Raw genomic sequence first — 21,636 nt, 5'->3', positions numbered from 1 at the left:
CGCGGCCAAGAGGGAGGCCCTGCAGAGCGCCACAGCGCCCCCTGCCGCCCTGCCGCGGCCAAGGCAAGCGAGAGGGGAGAGGCGCCCCCGCCCCGGGGGCATGTCAGGCGGGGGGGAGGGGGGTTAGGCAGCGCCGACCCCACCCCCAAATACGGAGGGAGCCATGGCTATCCCCCCGCCCGGGCTCACGTCATATCCCCAGCAGCTCTGGTGGCAAAAGGAGCGGAGGCGGAGCATGTGCAGAGTGCATGGACTCGAGCCCTGCTCTGAATGCAACCGGAGGCGCTCCGCGGCTTGGAGGCGCCCCGCCCCCCAGCAGTGCTGGAAGCAGCCGCCAGTGGGGGGGGCGGCCCAAAAGGCACCTCGGGGTGAGGGTGGGGATGACCCCCTCTCCTCTTGCGCCGGTGGCACCTCGGGGTGCGTGGGTAGGGGGTGGCGCCTCCCCTCCCCTCCCCTCCCCTCTCTCCCCCTTCCCGAGAGCCTATGCCCTGGGGGCTGGGGGCTCCCACTCTGCGCCCGCCTCCTCCTCGCCCTCCTCCTCCCCCGGGCTCCCTTCATCTGGGCGCCGGGCAGCAGGATCGGGGCCCACCTCGGCACCTGCCCGCCTGAGCCACGGAGGGGAGGGGGAGGGGAGGGGAGGGGAGGGGGAGGCTCTGCGGCCGCCGGACGTGACGCGCCTCCCGCCGCTGGATCCGACCCCGCCGCCTCTGCACCCAGGCGAGTAAAGGGGGAGGCAGGCAGGGAGGAAGGAAGGAAGGAAGGAAGGAGCGAGCGAGGGAGGGCGCCGGCAAGGAGCGAGCGAGGGCCGGCAAGGCGAGCAGGCGGGCGGGCGGGCAGGCAGGCAGGCAGGCAAGCAAGCGCCGCCGCCGCCGCGGCCAGGAGCGACGCGATCCATGCGGCCCCCAGCGCCCCTTCCTCCGCCGTAAGTGCAGCCGCCGCCGCCGCCGCCGCGAGCCTCGCTGGGCATCGGCTGGCCGGGATCGGCGGGCTGGCCTGCTGCTCGGCGCAGCCCCCTCCCCAAAGGGCCGCCGCCGCCGCCGCCGCGGGCCCAGCTGGCCCGGGAGCAGCAGGGAGGGGCGCTGCGAGCCACCGGCGGGCGCCCCAGCCGAGCCGCCCCCGCGCTCTCGGGCGCCAGGAGCCGGCTGGCCTCGGCGAGCCCTGCGCGGCGGCGGCGGCCCGATCCCGAGAGCCCCGGCTCCAAAGCGCCGCGGGGAAACGCACGCCTGCAGGCGGAAGAAGCGCGAGGCTCGAGTAGCCCGCTTCTCCGCCGCTGGGCCGGCGGCTCCTCCTCGGTTGCGCGGCAGGCTTCCCCTTCAACGGGGCGTTCCGGGAAAGAAGCCACGCGCCCCCCCGCCCCGGGATCGGGCCCAGCGCCTGCCCCGTGGCCCCGCCGGGGATCCCTGGGCTCCTCGAGTGCAGCTGAGGGGCCCCGGGCGCATCCCTGCCCCCCTCCGCCACCGGCCTGGCTTCCCCCTGCTGATGGCACCAGCGGCCTGGCCTCGGCCTGGCAAAGCACCAGGGCGCTGGCATTTCCAGCCGGATGGATGCCCGTCCCAGGCAGGGCTCGGGAAGGACAGTTGCCCCCCTCTGGAGGCCCTGGCGGGATTCAGGTGCTGATAGCAGGGTGTGGGGCCCAGAGGCTTCCTTGGGGACCAAAGTCAACCAGGCTCTGGTCAGGACGTGTCCCTTGGATCAGATGGCTGACGGAGCGGCTCCTGGGTGCCGGATGCCGCTGCATGTCAGCGCTACGGTGCCACAGGCAGGGAGATTAAAGCTTTGCAGAGGCTTGAATCTCAGCGTGGAACCCTGACCCCGCCTGTAGGAAGAGGACGTACTTTGGTAATGCTCACAAGTTTTATAGTTTGCCCCCTAAAAAAGTTCATAAAAAGACTCTGCAGCTTCCTGTTTTGCTGCTGTAATAAAGCCCTGAAATTACAAGATAAATATCAGGGAAGGGGCGCTCTCTGGGAGTCATCCCATGACGGTTGAAAGCCACCGCCCGTGTTAATCATTTGCCAAGAGCCTGCGACGCATTTTGTTAGCCGGCTCACTCTTTCCTACACGGCGTAGCTTCAGTCCCAGGGGCCCTGTGGGGCAGACAGGTGTCGCTCCCAACTTATCAAAGGCCTCTGGAATAGGGTCCTGTTGCCAGGCTTCTGGCCACGACAGTTGCTCAGCTGCATTTCCCCCCAAGCCGTTGTCCGGAAAGTAATTAAAAGAGCATTTCTTTTTCCTGTTTTGCTGTCTGCTGAATTCCCGAAGTCTGCTAAGCGGCAGCATTGCTGAGCACAACGTCAGGTACTACGCCAGGCGGGCGGGCAGAAAGCGGGCGGGCTGGCGAAACATTAACTCCCGCAGCCTGCTTAGCAGGTCTGGAGTCCAGACAATGTCCTTTGCGCGGGTGGAAATGCCAAAGCAGAGTGGGGGGTGCCTCATGCCCTCCTTGTGGGCCTCCCAGGGGGACGTCTGTGGGAACAGAACGCTGGACTAGGTGGGGGCCCTTTCGCGGCTCTTTGTATGGATTCTCAGCATCACCCAACTTTTTCTCAGTGATAAAAAACAAGACCGAATGTGAATCTCGTCTCAGAACCGCTTTATAAAAGGCGTGAAGGGAGCACTCCGGTTCCCCGTCCCCCTGCCTGGCCCATGTGACAGAGGAGCCCTTTCGGAGCCGTGGGGTGAAGGCAGTGGGCACCCAAAGAGCAAGCCGGGGCCTCCGGTTGGGCTGAAGCGGCCGCTGCGTCGCAGGAGGAGGGGCTTCTGCCCGAGAAAGCGGCCCGCTTGGGTTCAGGGATCGGGCACGCTCGTGAGGCTGGCCTTCGCCCGCCCCTGTGGGTTGCTGGGCTGACGCTGCTCTCTGCTCCCTTCCAGCTTGCTTGTCGGATGCCGCCCGGGAGGGGCGAGGGGCGGCCATGGAGAGCTGTGATGGAGGCTGTGCCGCGCCCCCCCACGTGCCTTTGGCTGATGCCAGCCTGGATCTCGTTGCTGTGGCCAAGTGGACTTGCCTCTGGGGCAGCGCTGCAGCCCGGGGCGGAGCCCTGCGGGGACGCCCGTTGCCCCGTGGCGCTGACCTGGGCGGTGCGCTTGGCTGTGCCCGAGGGATTGCCTTCCTTCGAGCGGGAGCTGGACTGGCGGGCGGAGCAGCTGGCGAAGGAGGCCGGCCTCGTGAACATCGGCCGGATCGGTGAACTCAAAGGCCACTACCTCTTTGGCTACCGGCTGGCAAGCCCCCCCGCGGATCCAGGCCTCGAGGCCGTCCAGCGCTCGGCGGAGGCGCTCTTCGCGCGGCACGACGGCGTGAGGTGGCACGCCCAGCAGAGCCTGCTCAAGCGCTCCAAGCGCAGCCTGCACTTTAACGACCCCAAGTTCCCCCAGCAGTGGCACCTGGTAAGCCCCCGCCCCCCCCTTCCCGTGACACGGCTCAGCGGCTGCCCGGCTCCAGGCAATCCCAACGGTGTATCCAGATGTTTTGGATACAAGGCCCGTGGTTGTAGCCCAAAGCGTCCGAAGGGCCCCGGGCCTGAAGCAGCGGTGGGTGGAAGGTGGTTCTGCCACCATCACCCATGGTCAGGGATGTGGCACACTGAGGGCCAAACATCCAGGCCTGTCCTGCGTCTTGCTCATCCCTGCCCTAAAGCTGAAAGGGGGGGGGGCAGACAGCAGTTTCTCAAGAACCAGGATGTGAATGATTTCCCAGGAGGGAGGGGCTGCCAGAGGTGTGGCTTGGGAGGGGGGTTGCTGTCTCGTCCCACCAGAGGCTGGAGATCAGGAGGCCCTCTGCTGCTAGCGCTTGGGAGGAATCAGGCCGGGCTGTTGGGGTGGGGATTTGGGGCAGGGGGCGGCTGCTGCTCCATCCCTGCCCACCATCCGTGGAGGGAGCAGACTTTGCTTCTGCCATCGGGGCGTGGGGGGGCCCCTGCCCGCCGACCTGCCTGCTGCACTTCTTGTTGTGCCTTCTGCCCTCTGCCCCTCCCTTCTCTCTGTCGGCTTAGAACAATCGCAAGAGCCCCGGGATGGACATCAATGTGACGGGCGTGTGGGAGAGGAACGTGACGGGCCAGGGCGTGACGGTGGTGGTGGTGGACGACGGCGTGCAGCACACCGTCAAAGACATCCAGCCCAACTATGTGAGTAGCCGACGATGCCCCACTCCCGCCAGGGCAGGAAACTGGGGCTGGCCTAGAGACTTGGAATGGTGCAGACTGGCTGCCTACAACCTTGGGATGGGCCGTGGTGGGGGGTGAGCTGCAGCTTCCTAGGCCTGCCGTGCAAAGCCTCTCTCTGGATGTCAAGGTTCTGGGTTCGAGTTCTGCTGCCTTCCAACAGCAGCAAGAGGTGGCCTGCCCTGTTCAATAGTGTGCCGTGTTTAAATAAGGATAGATTCAGACAACGGCCACCAAGGCTCTGAAACACATCCAGGTGCTTTTGGGTGTCCCTTGACTGAGACCGCAGAAACAGGAGTGCGGGGGGAACGTGCACCGGGAGGCCCGGGTGCTTCCTTCAGCCTGGCGAAGGCGGAGTCGTGGCCTGTGAAACTTTCCCTTTGGAAGGTCAAAGGCCGTGGCCGAGTGGACGGGCTGTGCTTGACGCAGGGGGAGGGGGGGAAGCCTCCTTCAGCCCCACCCTGACCTGATCCCACAAGCACTGTGGGGGAGGGGAGGGGAGGGGCCGGCTCGTTCGCCCCATTGGGGCCTAGGAAATAGGGCAGCTAGGTGTTCAGTGGTTTATACGTTTACATTATTTATATCCTGCCGCTTGGCTACAGTAGGTGGCTCTATCAACACAGCTGAAAAAGAAGTGTGTGTGTGTGTGTGTGTGTGTGTGTGTGTGTGTGTGTGTATATAATGAAATCACAATAAGAACCAACAAATCTCCATCACAGCGTTACAACCCAGCGCCCTGCAGCTGGACCGTAGAATCATAGAATCATAGAATAGCAGAGTTGGAAGGGGCCCACAAGGCCATCGAGTCCAACCCCCTGCTCAATGCAGGAATCCACCCTAAAGCATCCCTGACAGAGGGTTGCACAGCTGCCTCTTGAACACTCGAGGCCTTCCAGAGGCAGCTGTGCAACCCTCTGTCAGGGATGCTTTAGGGTGGATTCCTGCATTGAGCAGGGGGTTGGACTCGATGGCCTTGTAGACCAAGGGTCCTGCCTTGTCCGGCATTCTGTCCACACAGCAGCCAACCGGCTGCTTCTGGACATCCACAATTTGTAGCAGGAGGAGGGGGGCGGCGTTAGGAACGAGCCGGCTTTGGCCGTTCCCCTCAAGGCTTCAAGAGAGGCAGCAGCCCGGCGCTCTGGCCCTGTTCTGAGCCCCAGGCGCAGTGAGTCCGGATGGCGGCCTTTGTTGCTCTGGGTGTGTGTGTGTCTTTTTGCTCACCTGTGTGGAGCGCCCGGTGCCCCACTCTTCCCTATGGAAATGGTTGGCCCCAACGCTGGGCCTGGTCTCTCTTTCAGAGCCCTGAAGGCAGCTACGACTTGAACTCCAACGACCCGGACCCCATGCCCCACCCGGATGAGGAAAACGGCAACCACCACGGGACCCGGTGTGCCGGGGAAATTGCGGCCGTCTCCAACAACAGCTTCTGTGCCGTGGGAGTGGCCTACGGGAGCCGCATCGCAGGTACCTCCCTCCCTCCCTCCCTCCCTCCCTCCCTCCCTCCCTCCGCGTGTCTGGGATCCGGGCCTGGGGGCATCTGCTCATTTTTGCAGTGGGGAAGGGCTCCTGCTCCTTCCGGCCATATTTTACAGGAATGTCGTTATTTGGTGTGGTGGCAAAGAGTCCAAACCCCCCCCCACACACACACACCCAGTGCCTGGGGAGAATCGTAGGGTGGCCTTCTTACAGTACGGAGAGGACTGAGGTGGGGTCCGTGAAGCCCTCTGAGTAGTCAAAGGCGTTTCCATTTCCCCTATTCAAAGGGGTGGGGAGACCAGGTTGAGGAAGGAGGAACCCGGGCCGGAGGGCCTGCGGGTGTAGCACTCCTGGGCTGCCGTTCTCCCCTCTGAACAGCAGGGGGCGTCTTTTCCCTAGGAAAATGGCCCCTGCGCTGCTGCTTCCAGGAAGGTGTTCGGGCTCTGGCATGCAGCTTTCTGTGCCGAAGGATTCCGCCGTGCCGGACTTTGCGCGATGCTTTGGGTCCCCGGCCTTTTGCCCACGCTCTCTGGTTTCGTGTTTCTTCTTAGTGGTGCGCACGCGTTGGGGGTGAGGAGAGAGTGGGTCCCCTTTTATACCACAAGCTGCACAAAACCCGACTCCCAGGTGTTTTGGGCGCGGACTCCGCCGAGCCCGACCTGCTGCTGGGGACGGTCTGGTGAAGCCGCGAGGGCCGCGCTTGCCGTGCCGCCAGCCGGAGCGGGAGGCCGGGCGTGCGCTCGTGGGCCGGTTCTGGGGTGAGCCGGGCATCGCTGCAGCTCCTTTCTGGACCCGTGTTTGCAAACTGCCCGGTCTGTACTTCCTGTGCAAATTGGCTTCGTCGTTGGTTCATTGACAGCCTGTTTTTCACTTGCTTTCGCAAACTCTTTCCAAGGGAGGCTTGGTGGGGTTTTTTTTTAAAAAAAATCTAGCTGCTCGGTGGCAATGAATTGCATGGAGTTGCCTGGAAAATCCTTCTGCCTTTTTCATTTGCTTCAGATAGAAGTAGAGATGGGTCTTGGGTGGAAGTGGTGGTGGGGGGGGCACCACACAGATCCCCCCACAAGGATTGTGAAAATAGATATTCTGCTCATGGGAATATTGAGCAGAGCAAGTCCCAACTCTGCCCTGCTGGCTCCCTGCTGCCCACCCTGCCCTCGGCCGTTCCTGGCTCCTTCCCCCTTTTCGTAGCAATACATGCACAGCCCCGGACCAGGCACTCTGTTCCGCTGGCGGCAAACATCTCCCCAGCCGCGGGTGTGTAGCCTCCGGCAGTTTCACCAGCCCCCCCCCCCCCCCGCTCTCACTGCAAAAATGGTCATTGTTAGCACTTGTTGTCACGTGCAAAGTGCTCTCTGGCCTCCCTCCCCTTCCGGCTCGTGTCCCTCCGCTGCGAGGCCGGCCAGCTGGTCCACAGCAGCGAGGCGAGGGCTGAGGTGGGAGCGGCACGCAGGTGGCCAGGAGCACACCCGAGTCGCCCTTGCTTCCGCAGGGATCCGCGTGTTGGACGGGCCGCTCACTGACAGCATGGAGGCCGTTGCTTTCAACAAGCACTACCAGATCAACGACATCTACAGCTGCAGGTCGGTGTGGTGGGACGACGCCTAAATGGTAGCGAGGAAGTGGGGGGTGGGCGGGGAGGGGAAGCGTAGCGCGGGTGGCGGATGGAGGCTCTGCTTTGCCTGCGCCAGGCCCCAGGCCCGATCCCCAGCGGCATCGCAGGGAGGGAGAGCCGTTGCTGCCGGTCCGGGACGGGCGAGGGCGGGGCCTGTCCCTGTGGGTGAGCACCCTTCGTGTTCCTCTGCCCCTTGCTAGGCGGCTCCGTCGGCTGCAGTCTCTAGCCTGCCCAGAACCTTCAGTCCAATTCGGTCCAGGGCAGCTTCCTCTGTTGCTCACCGGGGGCGGGGGGGGGTGAGCACCCCCCCTTGAAGGCAGAGTCAGGGCCTTAGGGCCTGGTCCCAGAAGCAAATGCAGCAGGCCGCTTTCCCACACCTCCCTCCCTCCCTCCTCACCAGCCCTTTCCTGCAGACGTTTAGTTCCACCTGCGGCTGGCGGGAGACGTTCCCTCTCCACCCTGTTCCGTCTGGGGCGGCCGCTGCTCCCTGGGCCCTTCTGGTCCCACATGTGTTCTCAGGCTGCTTCTTGGGGTGTCTCCTTCCAGTTGGGGTCCGGACGACGACGGCAAAACGGTGGATGGCCCTCACCAGCTCGGGAAGGTAGGGAGGGATGGAGGGGCTCGTCTTATTTATTTATTTATTTATTGCATTTCTATACCGCCCAATAGCCGAAGCTCTCTGGGCGGTTCACAAAAATGAAAAACATTCAAAGTATAAAACAACAGTATAAAACCATAATACAAAATACAATATAAAAGCTCAACCAGATAAAAACAGCAGCAATGCAAAATTACAAGTTTAAAACACCAAGTTAAAATTTATGTATAGACCGTTAAAGCCTCGGCTGTCTCCTGCCCTTATTCAGGGCCTGGACGATGCTTTAGCCTGTGGACCTCATGGCCCGCAGCATGGAGGGAGGGGCAGGGATGACAGGCACAGTGGAGGTGTGGAGCCCCCCAGGAGCCCACTTGTAGGTCAGTGTCGAGGGAGCTGAACAGCGGCGACGGCTTCTAACCCTCACCCTTTTCCGCCACCGTTCCGAAGGAGCTGAGAGGGGGCCGTGTCCAGGGGGCGCAGCGCAGCGCCCCTGCCTTCCCTGGAAGCGCTTCTGCAACTGGCTCTCGTGCCTCGCGGAGGCGGTGCGGCTGGGTGGCCTCTTCCTGTGCCTGAGCTGAGGACCGTGGCCGCCCTGCCTGGCGCCCTCAAACCCCCCCCCCCCCGCCTGCTCTCCTCCACAGGCTGCCTTGCAGCACGGGGTGATCGCCGGCCGCCGGGGCTTCGGCAGCATTTTTGTGGTGGCCAGTGGCAACGGAGGCCACCACAACGACAACTGCAACTACGACGGCTACGCCAACTCCATCTACACCGTCACCATCGGTAATGGCCCCGGTGGGGCTGGGGAGGGAGGAGCCGCCCCCCCCGCCAGCTTCAGGGGCTGTTCCTCCCCCCTCTCAGTGCGCCTCCCTCCGCCCCCCAGGGGTTCTGGGCCTGCTGAGACTACAGGAGCTTCCTAGTGCAAGGGGGGGCGGGGAGGAGGCAAAGGCAGATTCTATCGCGGCCACACTGTGGATGCTGCTGCGCCTGCTGACGCTGGCATCCCACGCGGGAGTGGGGCGGGGCGGGGCGCTCTGCTCGCTGCAGGTCTCACCTGCTCGCAGAGAGAAGAGGCTGAAACAGCAGCCCAGTCCTGCCCGAGGCTGATGGATCATGGCCAGGAGGAGGCGTGCGACTCAGCCCGCAAAGGGGGTCCGGGCTGGCCGGGGTCTACCTTCCGTGCCGTGCCATCGGAGGCTCATCCTGGGGCCGGGGACCTCTGGCCCGCTGGCAAAAGAGCGCTTGCTTGCACACGCCGGCTCTCTGGGGAATGGGGCGCCCGGCAACCTGGGTCCCAAAGTGATGGAGGCACCGGGAACAGGGGGAGTTTGCTTGGGCCCGAGGCTGGGCCCCTGCTCCTCCTTGCAGCCCCAGAGCCCTTTCCCCCTCTTGCTTTCCTCCAGGCGCTGTGGACGAGATGGGCTACATGCCCTTCTACGCCGAGGAGTGTGCCTCCATGCTGGCCGTGACCTTCAGCGGTGGCGACAGGCTGATGAGGAGCATTGTGAGTAGGACACGTGGTGGAGCGCTCCCGTGGGGCCCAGGATTGCTTTGGTCCCTGACCCACGCGTCGTGGGTCTCCCTTGCCTGCCACCCTTCCTGGCAGGGGCAGGCCTAGGGGGGGCCTCTGTTTGGATTTCATGGGGAGTCATCTTGGGATTCTTGGAGAAGCCTCCCAGAGCAGAACCGCAGCCTCTGCTCCTGGCGGAACGGGCAAAAGCAGGGCAAGGGGCGGGCGGGGTGGGGTGGGGAACACAACGACAGGGCAGGGGGCGGGCGGGGTGGGGTGGGGAACACAACGACAGGGCAGGGGGCGGGCGGGGTGGGGTGGGGAACACAACGACAGGGACCACCGTGCCCCTCTTGCAGCCCTCGGGGCTCCAGCATCACTCCCTCCCCTGGGCGTTTGCTGGGCCAGCTGCCGGCAGAGAATGCTCCTCCCCGAGCCCATGTCAGCGCCCTGCCGAATGCCGCGTGGAGCGGAATCCCCCCCAGGGCCCCCCCCGGGCCATTGTGCTCCCGCACTGGGGGCAAGTGGGTGGAATCGCCGCGGCCTCCCAGGCTGGAGGGGCGTCTGCTTTCTGCACAGCCCTCTCCCACCCAGCGCTGCACCCCTGGCGCTTCTTCTCCAGTGGCGGGCCTTGGTTGCATTGCGGCTGCCTCCCAGCCAGGCCCTGCTCGGCTCCCCCCCTCCCTCCCTCCCCCCCTCCCTCCCTCCGAGTCCGCAGCCTCGGTTCCAGCTGGAGCTTTTTGCCCTTGATAGCTATTGATGGCGGCGCCCCCTCCCACCTTCCCTCCCTCCCACCTTCCCTCCCTCCCACCTTCCCTCCCTCCCACCTTCCTTTTCAGGCTGAACATCCCACTTTCGCTCAGGGTAGCCAGGGACAGCCGTAGCCGAGGGGCCCTGGGTCTCTGGCCCGTTGAAGCGTGGGTCGGCTCGAGGGGGAGGGCTGGCAGTCGCGGGGTCCTCCCCCCTCCTCCCCCTCCCTGGCACAGAGGAGGACCAGGCCCCCGTCGGTATGGCTCTGCTCAGCGTAGCTTCCCCTCCTGCAAAGGCTGGGCCGACAGCGCCTTGCCTTGCCTTGCCCCCCCCCACCCCACCCCCGGGGGCTCAGCCTGCCTGCTCCCGCTCTGGCCTAGAGAGATGGCTCACGTGGTGTGCATTCGCGACAGTGCCGTTCCCCCCCGCCCCCCGGCCGTGCTTTTGAGCTGCCCTTTGGAGGTGCTGGAGATCACTCTGCTGCCAGCCGTCTTGTCGTGTTTTTGATCTGATGTTCTACTGTTCCCTTAATGGGAAGAATTTAACCCAGTTTCTTGGCACCAGTTGGCGTCTCCTGGCAAAGCGAGTGCTTGTTTGAGGACTGGGCAGCCAGAATCCGAGTGCAAATCTCCGCTGTTAACAGCTGGCAGAAGGGTCCCACGTTCGACATAAAAGTCATTTGGGCAAGGGCTGTTCTTGGCAGCAGGACGAGGAGGCAGCCACCGCCACCGGATCCCACGGCAGCCAGCTGACAGGCACGGAGCCATCCGCCTGCTTGAATGGGCTCTGATACTTGTGGAAACGAGTCTTAATGACCGTGACCATAAAACTGGCCTAGCTGGATCAGGGCAACGTTCCATCTGGGACGGCCTTCCGTTCCTCATGGAGCTGGACGGATGCCTCTAGAAACTCACCAGCAGGGTGGGGCAGGGCTGCCTCCCGCCCTTGTGCGTGGCCTGTCTCCGTGGGACGCTGGAAGAGCCACGAGCCACCCCCCAGCACTCCTCCCTTTCCTCTCTCGCTTGATGCAACCCAAGCAGGCTGCTCATCTCATCAAGGAAGCGGTGGTGCAGGTGGGGGACACCTCACCCCCTTTCCCCATTCCGATTTCCTGATCTAAATTGCCCCTTGAAACCATTTGATCTGTAGGCCTAAACATGCAGTGGTCTCAGTTTTGCCCCATTGGACAAGTGGTTACTCAGGGTGGGGTTACTCAGGGTGGGGCTCCCCAGAGACAGGACTGCTTATGGCCATGGTCCAAATTCCACCCACCACCACCCTGTTGCAGCTTGCGCTGAACAGTTCTTGCAAAACATGACATGCTTTCCCTGTTCCTGGCTGTGCTGGGTCACCACGAGCTCTCTTTCCGCTTCCCGAATCTCAGCTGCTGACTCCTGCAGCTCTTTTTACACGTGTGTAAAGGGCCTCCTGGCCATGGCTTCCCCTGTGTAAGCAAGGACACCGTCTCCCTTGGGATGTACAGAAACCATGTCCAAAGCGCTCCTGGGCTGCCCAGGATGGAAACCAGGTGGCCAAGCTGAATAGGTCAGGGGGAGGAGGAAGGCAACACTGCCCCCCCCCATTGAGAAAGAATTCTGCATTTTGTGTTATCGATCCATGGGTGTGGTCTCTATGTTAGTCCACACATAAAATCAAAGAATAGTAGAGTTGGCAGGGGCCTATAATAAGGCCATTGACCCCAACCCCCTGCTCAGTGCAGGAATCCATCCTAAAGCATCCCTGACAGAGGGTTGTCCGGCTTGTCTTTATTTCTTACATTTCTATAACGCCCAGTAGCCAAAGCTCCCTCCGCAGAGGATGCCGCTGTGAGCACGGCTGCTGTCTTAGCCAAAACGTTAGGCCAGAGTGGGTCATCGAGAACACTCCGTCTGCCTGGCCCTGCTCGGCTCTTCCGTGGCCCCAGTTCCTGCCAGGGGAGCCCCCCTCCTCAGCCCTAACCCTGAGTCTAATGAACCCCTGAGGCTTCCCTCCTGTCGTGGTTTCATGCCCTCGCACCGAGATGTGAGACCCCCAAACAGCTCCTCCCGTGTCGCCCGGCGCAAGGGACAGGAGCCGGAGCTGCTGCCCTTCCAGTCCCTGCCTGCTTCCCAGCAAGGGTTCTTTGCTGTAACTGCAGAAAGGCCTCAGTGCCGTCGGTCCTTCTTTCCTGCCTTAATGGATTTTTCTGGTAAGAAAAAAGGCAGAAGAATCGCTTGGAAAACATTAGAGGGCTGCAAGTGGAAGATGGCATCCGGACGGACAAGCCACTTGCGCTGGTAAAATTCCATGGAGGAGAGCGTGCAATTGCACAATCAGTACCTTGTCTGGAAGCCCCACCCCCACCCCGGACCCCTTTCTGGAGTACTGGGGCAGGGAGGGGGAGGATTCCAGACAACTTCGGACAACTGCTCAGCGTCAGTTCTGAGGCCTGTGAGGGAAGGGTTCCTGCAGGTTCCCCTCAGAGCAGCTTCCTTTGTCCCAGAGAAGGGACTTCACTCATTTGTTCCATTTCTATAACGCCCCACAGCCAGAGCTCTGGGTGGCGTACAGAGGTTACAATCCTAAAAATACAATATAATGCAATATAAAAACATTCGTATAAAAAACATACAAAACAATTTTATACAATCAACAACAAAAAATCCCAGGACCCTTTTCAAGTCTGGTCATTTGCTGTCAAATGCCTGGGAGAATAGGAAGTCTTCACCTGGTGCCAGAAAGAGGAGAGTGTCGTTGCCAGGCGGGTCCGTAATCAGGGGGCCACCCTTGAGAAGGCCCTGTCTCTTGTTGCCAGCCTCTGACCCTCCCTGGGAGGAGGGCCTCAGAAGATCATTGTAGTGTACAGTCCTGTGTGTTGGTCTTGCTAACGTTCAAGGTGAAGGAGGAACAAACGTCCAAACTGTATAGAATGCTTAGTGGACTGACAGTGGAAGCAAAACCTAGAGATAGAGGAGGATGTGATATGCTCCCGTGCGTGTGTGCCAGAGAGCTCCTTGAAAGAAGGGCTATGAAGATCTGAAACAGAACTGCGTTAATTGGGCTGCAGCCAGAAGTGGGCGCCCGGAACAAGCAGCCAGGCGTACCCTGAGCGGTGCTGGTCTTTCTCCCTCTACCTTCCTGTCACCGGGGACCCCTTCCCTGAGCCCAAAACCCACCCCTCAAGTACTGTTGTTTCTGCAGCAAGCAAAGTCCTGAGCCAGACCTGCTGCGTCCTTTGCACATGCTCTGGAGCCTGGCTGGCTGGGTGAGGTTTTGCCTTTTCCTCATCCTCTGCCTGGGACTTGTCAGCTCTCCGCCCCGGAAGAGTTATTATTATTATTATTATTATTATTATTATTTATTTATATAGCACCATCAATGTACATGGAGCTGTACAGATAACACAGTAAATAGCAAGACCCTGCCGCATAGGCTTACAATCTAAGAGTTCCTACCTGTCGTCCTTCTGCTTCGCCTTTTCCAGGCCACCACGGACTGGGATTTGCAGCGGGGCACGGGGTGCACGGAAGGCCACACGGGCACCTCCGCTGCGGCCCCCTTGGCAGCCGGCATGATCGCCCTCATGCTGCAGGTGCGCCCCTGCCTCACCTGGCGGGATGTCCAGCACATCATTGTCTTCACAGCCACCAAGGTGAGCCAAGAGCAGCCCCCCTCCCCAGCGTGCACGCATGTGCGCGCTCTGCAGCGCCAGCTTGGTCTGGGTCCTGGGCATGCGTGGGGGCCGCCTGCTCGGTCGGTTGCGGGAAGGGCCTGGCCCAGAGCCTTGCTCTGCAAGCAGCAGGTCCTGGTCCTTTCCCCGGCGGCATCTCCAGGGAGGGCTGGGAAGGGAGCCCTGGAGGGCTACTGCAGCCCCGGGCCAGGTGGACCCAGGGCCCTTCTGACTCGGTCGAAGGCCGCTGCCTCTGTCCCTGTGGTTACGAAGCCCTCGGGCGGCTTCCGTGGCCCTGCGGCAGCGAGGAAACAGGTGGCAGTGAGAGAAAGGGACTCCGCAGGGCCTGGCAAGACCAGGGCTCCCGGCTCCACTTCCCAAAATGTGTGGCTGTGACTTGAGCACCAGGCTAATTGGTTCTGCTGGGTGGGAGTCTAGCTTCCACAAGAAAAGCCCAACCCCACGGGCCTGTGAAGGGGCCCAGAGAGGGCCCCCGCCACGGATCCCTTGCCTGCCTAGCCGGGATGGGACCAGCCCCGAGCGAACCACCTCCCAAAGGCGCCCTCCAAGCCTCCCCATTGCGTTGGATTGCGCGTGTCGCTTGCGTGTTTACACATGAGGGAGGCAGGCAGGCAGGGAGCCCCACGGTTTCTATGCATTGCTGAGAGAGAGAAGCTGCAGCTCGGCGGTGGCGATGGCGGTGTTCCTGCAGATTGGGGATTCCCGCCTGCCAGAGCAAACGACGCTGGTGCTCAATTCATGCCACAAAGCCCCCCCTGCCTCCCCCAAAGAAATTGGCGGAAGGAGTGAGTCTTCCCTCTCTCCGCCCGCCTGTTTAAAGGCCTTGCTTCATTCTTTTTATCAAGGTTTCGGGGCAGGGGGTGGGGTGGGGTGAGCTGCCCCCACTGGCTCCAGGCTGCCCCTCTCCTGCTGTGGGCTCCCTTGCTGCCTGCCCCACTGCATGCAGCCTGCCCCCTCTGTTTGAGGCAGGAATCCAGGGCGCAGCGGCAAAGACCCCCCCCCACTCCTGAAACTGGGTGCTCTTCTGCCTGCCGCCACCCAGGCTCCTGCCCTGGCTCACCCGTTCCCTGCCTGCCTTGCTTTGCAGTACGAAGACCACCGCGCCAGCTGGGACACCAACCAGGCCGGACTCAGCCACAGCCACCAGCACGGATTTGGCTTGTTGAACGCGTGGAGGCTGGTGAATGCGGCCAAGGTAGCCGGCTCCCTGCCCCTCTTGGGAGAGAGAGAAGCCCCCCTCCCGTGGGGCTGAGGACTGCTGGCTTCCCACCCCACCAGAGAGGGTGAAGGGCCAGCCAGCCAGCCGTCAGCCTATTGCATGGGCAGAAGCACGGGGTGGGGTGGGGTGGGGGAGAAGTGCCCCCCACAAGACGCCCCCTCCTTCCCTGCAGTGGAAGAGCCCGTGGGGGGGTCACGTTGGCAGGCAGGACAAAGTGGGTTCCCAGCAGCAAACCTCCCTCACACTGGAGACCTGGCTGGCTGGAGGTGGGGCATCTTCTGGGGAAGGGCCTTTGGAGGCGGCGGGCAGGGCGGAGTGTGGTGCCAAACCCTGACTTTTGCCCCCCCCCCAACCTCCGGCAGGTCTGGGAGTCGGTCCCTTACTTGGCCTCCTACGTCAGCCCCGTCCTGAAGGAGAGCAGAGTCATCCCCGCGGAGCCAGGGCGGCTGGAGGTGCTGTGGAACGGTTCGTGCACTTTCCCTGCCGGGAAGGGGGGGTCGGAGTGGGGGAGGAGAGGGCCCCTTCCTGATCCGGTCACGACTTCCCCCCGGCTGGTCTGTGGAGGGCCGTTGTTTCCCGTGGGAAGTTGCCAGGGCTTCTCGAGAGCAGGGGGCCACGCTAGCAGAAAGAGGGGCAAGACGCACGGCTCCGTGTGCAGCAGACAGAAGCGCGGCGCGGCGGGAAGCCTCCGGCTGACCCATCCTGGCTGCTCGCCAAGATGGCTCTGCGCTCCCCCCAGCCTCGAGGGGGTGTGTGTGGGGGGTGTCCCCGTCTGTTGCACGGGAGCGGGCTCTTGCACGGGGCGTCCCGTTGGGGCTCCTGTTTGCCCACGGTGGGAACACAGGGGTTAGGGTTAGGGAGGCCTGGCCCTGATCCGGCTGCAGGGCTCTTCGGATGTCTCCAGGTCCTGTGGGGATGAACAGGAGCTGTGCAGAAGCGTGGGAGGAGAACTTCCTGGTGGGCGAGGGGGAGCCTTTGCCTGCCTGTGCGTTTTGAGCCGCTGCCCGAACGCCGATCCTGCAGGATCTCTTGCCCCAGCCGAACCCCGGCTGCTGCCTCCCTGCTCAGTCCCTGCAGAATGCGTGCGTGGCAGGTGCCCAGGCCTGCAGCTGCCTCTGCCCATTTTAGGCAATGCAGCAGCTCCTGTCTTGGCCACCCTCCGTCCGTCCACACAAATGAGACACGCATCTCCGCCCCTGCCCCCCGGGCACCCTCCTCCCGAGCCCCAGCTACTGATGGGGAGGAGCGCCGGCCTTGCCCCACACCCTGCCTCCCAGGCAACCCTTCTGTCCGTCCGTCTGTCCGTCCGTCCCCTACCAGAAGCCGTGAGGCCGCCTGACGTGTGTTTCGCCTTCAAACAACGGCAGCGGTTCATTCCGCCAGGGTCAGCCGCAGGCGAGGGTCAGCCCCACTGCGAGGCCCAGTATTCCAGGGCCCCGTCCAGCCCCACAGGTGGGCGGAATGCAAGGGGGAGCCGGGGGTGCATCAGAGCCCCAAGGGAAGACAAGAGTGGGTCAAGCCCACCGGGGCCCTTGAGGGGCCTCGAAAGGCTGCGTGGTGGGGGGCGGGCGGGGGGCGCCCTCTGTGGAGCAGGCTCCTTGCCCCCTCCCTGCCTGCCTCCCTGCCTCCGTCCAGCTCTGGACCGCTGCGCTGCCTTCGTGCCATTGCACAGGCTGAGGCCCTCTCCCTCCGCCCGGCTCCAGCCCCAGCTCAGCGAGGCTGGAGGGCTGACGTCGCCCTGGACTGGAGAGGCCCCAGGCAGCTCCAGCAAGACACAACATGATCCCAGCCAGGGTGTGTGCTGGGGGTGGGGGCTGGGGGGCGGAGCCCTCCTGGGGGCCTGAGTCAGCTCCCAACTTCCCCGGGAGCCGGGAGGTCCAGGCGCTCTTGGCCCGGAGTCCAGGGCTGCTGCTCCGCGCCTGTTCCCCTATAAGGCATTCTCTTGAGCGAAATGTGCCACAACAAGCACCAGGCCAGGGAAGCCAAAGCCCCCGGGAGGAATGCACCGGTCAGGCCCTGCGGCGAGGGGGAGGACCTTTGGCCTCGAGGCGGGGGCCCACGGGTTAACCCTTTCACAGGCCCCCGCCGTGGGGCAGGAAGCCTGGGTTGCTTGAAGAGCAACGGAAGAATGGTGTGTGTGTGGGGGGGTGAGCGGGGGGAGTTCCCCTCACAAAGCAGCATCTCTGTGGGGAGGGGGAGGCTGCAGCTGAGCCACGTTTCCTACGAGCCAGAGACATCTGCTGGCGGGCCACGGCCCAATGGCCACCAAGGCTCTTGGCTGCTCACCCGGCTGTGATGCTCAGTGCTCCTGCAGACAGTTGATACCCACCCCTGCCCCATATGGGGAAGAGTTAGCGGAGCGGAGGGGGGGCAAGTAAATGCCCTGCCATGAGGGGGGGCTAATGGGAGGGGGGCTGGCCCATAATCATTGCGCTCCCTTCGTACGTGCTCAACCCAGCGGGCGCCGACACCCCAGTGCCGAGCTGCATAGGGACATGGGGCACAAAACGTGGCCACCAGGTGTAAGCCAAGAGGTTGTGTGGCCGAGATGCCCCATCGGTGGACAAGGGCTGCCCCTGTTTGGCCCAGGGCAGATGCCCCCCAGCCTGCAGGAGGCCTCCAGCTGTGGGGCTCCGACCGCCAGGGCCTGGCTCTGCAGCTCGACCCCCTTCCTTTCCTTCTCCTCAGTCACGGAATCGGACCTGGACCTGTCCGGGATGAGGACGCTGGAGCACGTGGCCGTCACGGTCACCATCACGCACCCTCGCCGTGGTAACCTGGAGATCCGCCTCCTCTGTCCCAGTGGCATGGAGTCCTTGGTTGGGACGGCACGGAGCATGGACACGTGAGTGGGGCGGGGGCTGCAGCCAGGCAGCGTAGGCGGGCCGGAGAGGCGGACCCTGGGAAGTTCTGCCACGGAGCCACAGCTGCTGCTGCTGCTGCTGCTGCTCCCGGCGCAGGAAGCGGCCTTCTGCTGTGTCCAACTTGGCCCGTCCAGCCCAGTCTGGCTGACACTGGCTGGCAGCGGCAGCGGCGGCGGCTCCCCAGGGCGTCCGGCAGGCGTCTTTCCAGCCCTCCCAGGAGGTGCTGCCAGGGATGGGACCTGAGCGCGTCCTCCTGGAGCCCTTTCCTGTATTCACGATGCTGGCACATGCGCTCTCTCTCCTGGGCTCCAGGCAGAATCCTGCCCTAGCCCTGCCGGGAGAGGCCCACCTGGGGCGTTCCGCTAAACGCACTTGTCCATCAGGCAGGCAGGCAGGCAGGCCTCTTCCGTGGGAGCAGTTCGCCATTGGCGGAGTGGAGCGAGTGAGCAAACGCCAGGCCTTGCCAGGCTGGGCGCTCTGGGCCGTTCGTCCCTTGCGGGGGCTGCCACTTCGCCTCCCCTCCGGGGTGTCCACTCAGCCAGGAAAGGGCCTCCTCGCTTCAGGTGGGTGCGTCCCCTCACTGCCCTTCTCATCCACAGAGATCCCAACGGCTTTGTGGACTGGACTTTCTCCACAGTGCGCTGCTGGGGCGAGGAGGCGCAGGGCACCTACCGGCTCGTGGTCCGTGACGTTGGTGAGTCTTCCCACTGGGGGCGCTGCTGGGGCTTCCGTGCCGCCTCCGCCAGAGGAGTCCCTGGCCAGGCGCTCCCCCCACCCAGTCCTTCCCCACCTGTGGCTGGGCTCAGGGGTCTCCCTCAGCCGCTGCTCTCCCACCCCCCGGATCCCAGATCCTAGCCCCAACCTCCCACCCGCCTTCTCAGAGGGGTTGTGGGAGGTGGTGAGCTCCCATCGTGCCCTCGGCCGTCACGCGCCAGGGCTTTCCCGCAAAGCTCGCTCCGTGGTGGCTGCACCTGCCCAGGCGTCCCCTTGAACCGCCACCCGTTCCCCTGCCTTCTCCCCCTTCCCAGGGGACGAGGCACTACCACCAGCTGGCGTGCTGAAGCAGTGGCAGCTGACGCTCTACGGATCCTCGTGGGCCCTCGCCGAGATCCAGGAGCGGCAGAGGTAAGGGGCGCGTCAGTTGGAGGCCGGAGAGGGCCTTCTCCTCTCCGCAGTCCCCAGGCAGAAGCCTTGCGCCCTCCAGCATCGGTCTTGGGCACCTGACCCCACTGGCACGGGCTGAGCAGGGGCTGTGCGCGTGGCAGCCCTGAGCATCACGTCAGTGAAAAAGGGGTGCAGGAAAAAAAAAAAACCTGCCTCCCTGTCCCTCTGCCTGAGACTTCAGGGAGCCATTGGAGGTTGGAGAAGGAAGCGGCTGGCAGGCCAGTGGTCCGACCCCCCCCCACCAAGGCGGTTCCCCACGTCAGCTTCTTCTGCAGCATCAGGGTTCTCCTGGGGTGAGGCCCCCTTGGCCCCCCCCTTGCAATCCATGGAGGGGCTTGGCTGATGCCTGGGGCAGTCTGGTCGCTGTACTCAGGAGGGGAAGGGATTTCCTCCGGTCAGACTAGCAGCGACCCACTGGGTCTTCAGCCTCTGCCTCTTCATTTGTCCCCAGGAGTTTGCGGCTTGGCTCACTCGCACGAGCCATCGTGAATGAGTGGCTCTGCATGCACCTTTCTGCTGGGGTGGGGGGGGTGGGCCAGAGTGACCTGCCCCAAAGGCCGGCCGGGGCTCTGGGAAGGAAAGCAGAACGGCCCCACTGCCTTCTTCCCCCTGCAGGCTGCTGGAGGAGGCCATGAGTGGCCGGTATTTGGACAGCAGTTTCGCCTTGCCTTGCCCGCCTGGCCTGCGGATCCCTGAGCAGGAGCCCTACACCGTCAGTGCCAACACCCTCAAGGTGAGCCAGCGCCGCCTGCCCCGGAGCCTGAGCAGGCCGTGCACGGGGCCTGCCGGGAGGGCAGCTGGGGGGGAAGGGGGCACACGCTGCCTCTGGCTCAGCGGGGGTGGGGGGGAGCAGCAGTGGGACCGCTGCAGGTCCCGGCAGTGCTGGGGGTCTGGCGGAGGGACGAAGGCGTCAAGCGATGGGGCGGCCCTCGTCCCGGGATGCCGCCAGGTGGTTTGTGGGGAGGGAACGGGGCGGCGGGCTGGGGGCCCAGGGAGCCTCGTCACAGCCCTGCGGGTCATCCAAGGAGGGCTGGGGTGGACAAGGGGACGATCCCTGGGCGTCGGCTGCCGGTGGCCCGCGAGGGCGGAGGAGCTGTGCTGCTGCTGCTCTTGGCCAGAGGTTTCCCTCCAGGTTGAACGGCTGGCGTTAAAAGCTGCGTCGTTTCCTCCCGCGGATCGATGGGTTCAAGCGCTGACCGCCCCCTTCCTCCCCGCCAGACGCTGATGCTGCTGGGCTGCTTTGCTGTCTTCTGGACCTTCTACTACATGCTGGAGGTGTTCTTGACCCGCCACAACAGCAGGGCCCTGGACCTGGTGGTCTGTGGCGGGGCCAGGCCCTGCCCCCACCCGTGGTCCTCCGAAGGCAGGACAGCCAAGAGCCTGGAGGAGGGGGCGGAGATGGAGGAGACGGTCCCCTTGTACGGGGGCAAGGAGGCCGAGGCGGAGCCGCTCCCGCCGCGCGCCGGAAGCCCGGAGGGGGGCAAAGCCCGACGGGGCTCTGGGGACCGGCTGGCGGACTCTCCCAGGGCAGGAGCCGCCTACCTCACCCCTCGTGGCTTACTGGCGGCTGATCGAGAGCACCAGGGATGCTAAGGGCGCCGGCGGGCACCTCCTTCAGCCACTCTTGCCCCCCCGGGGTTCGGGGCTCGGCTCGGAGGCCTGACCAAGGAGCTGGAAGCCTGGTGGTCTCCCGGGCCCTTTTCTGCCTTTGGGGCCGGCGGGCCGGCCATGCGCTCTCATAGAACAGCTCTCCCCCCTCCGGTCCGGACTCCCCGGAGGGGACGGTCCAAGCGGAGCCTCAGCCTTTGAGGACGCCATGTTGGCCTGTAGCTGCTGGGACTGCTGGGACTCGTGGGAGGGCAGACGCCGCACGCAGCCTGAGCACGGCGGTTGCTGGGCTGTGGCCTGGCCGTGGGACAGCCCCTGACCTGGGGGGAAGCACTTTTCGGAGCCCTGGCAGACGCCAGCCCCTGCCGGCCCACTGCCTCGCCCTGCTGCTGGGAAATCCCCGTGCCCAAGAGGAGGCGCAGATCCTGGGCTGAACGGAGCCTCTTTCAGGGCTGGGGCTTCCGCCGTTGCGCTTCGTGCTCCCTGGCGACCTCCCTCCCTCCCTCCTGGAGCCCACCTCCACCCCCACCCCCCGCGCTGCTGCCGAGGGGCAACTGAAGCCACGGCAGGCATCGAGCGCGCTGCCTTGCTCCCCTTCCGGTCTGGCGCAACCCACGGGGCTGGGCTAGCCCAGCCCTCGCGAAGGACTGCGGGCTGTGCTCACTCTCGTAGGATCACAGGAATGGGCCTCCTTGCGGGGGCCGGGGCGGGGGCTGCATGAGCCGCCTGCTGCTTAACTGGAGGAGGGAACGCCTGTGTCTTCTGGAGGCCTTTGCCACCTCTCCCAGTGTCGTCGTCTGGCTTGGGGTGGGGTTTTTTGAGTTGATTTTGCTTTTTTAAATTAACATCAGAAGCTTTTCTTTGCGGCTTTCCAAAATAAACCCATTAAAACCAAAGTCGTGTGCGTCTCCCTTCCTGTGCGCAGCCTGTGCGAAGGCCCTCCGGCACCCTGCCCCGACGAAGGGCCTGAGCGCTTCCCGGGGCGGCAGGCCCTCCCAGGCC

At 63.9% G+C, this 21,636-nt stretch overlaps 1 protein-coding gene across 3 annotated transcripts; it reads left to right on the top strand.

The window, feature by feature from the left end:
- The first annotated feature begins 828 nt into the window (after positions 1-828).
- Positions 829-21,530, top strand: PCSK7 (proprotein convertase subtilisin/kexin type 7). 3 transcript variants are annotated; one of them, XM_063139356.1, is made up of 16 exons: positions 829-922; positions 2,872-3,387; positions 3,993-4,127; positions 5,462-5,627; positions 7,132-7,222; positions 7,801-7,855; positions 8,494-8,632; positions 9,253-9,353; positions 13,573-13,740; positions 14,867-14,974; positions 15,361-15,463; positions 17,687-17,843; positions 18,462-18,556; positions 18,891-18,987; positions 19,642-19,759; positions 20,245-21,530. In XM_063139356.1, the coding sequence occupies exons 2-16, from the start codon at positions 2,884-2,886 to the stop codon at positions 20,617-20,619; spliced, it is 2,412 nt and encodes an 803-aa protein (XP_062995426.1). In that variant the 5' UTR covers positions 829-922; positions 2,872-2,883; the 3' UTR covers positions 20,620-21,530. The 3 variants fall into 3 exon arrangements, with proteins under 3 accessions (XP_062995426.1, XP_062995425.1, XP_062995427.1); XM_063139355.1 differs by lacking the exon at positions 829-922 and adding an exon at positions 1,510-2,298; XM_063139357.1 differs by lacking the exon at positions 829-922 and adding an exon at positions 2,418-2,491.
- The last annotated feature ends 106 nt before the right edge of the window (positions 21,531-21,636 follow it).

This window comes from Elgaria multicarinata, chromosome 12, assembly GCF_023053635.1.
Source record: "Elgaria multicarinata webbii isolate HBS135686 ecotype San Diego chromosome 12, rElgMul1.1.pri, whole genome shotgun sequence".
NCBI lineage: Eukaryota > Metazoa > Chordata > Lepidosauria > Squamata > Anguidae > Elgaria > Elgaria multicarinata.
Note: the sequence above shows the minus strand (reverse complement) of the source record. Positions and strands in the feature narration are given on the sequence as shown.

Excerpts from the sequence above, each read along its gene's own strand:
- PCSK7 (XM_063139356.1), top strand. The coding sequence starts at position 2,884 with ATGCCGCCCGGGAGGGGCGAGGGGCGGCCATGGAGAGCTGTGATGGAG. Across the intron at positions 3,388-3,992 it reads TCCCCCAGCAGTGGCACCTG|AACAATCGCAAGAGCCCCGG; the intron begins GTAAGCCCCCGC and ends CTGTCGGCTTAG. Across the intron at positions 7,856-8,493 it reads GCCCTCACCAGCTCGGGAAG|GCTGCCTTGCAGCACGGGGT; the intron begins GTAGGGAGGGAT and ends TCTCCTCCACAG.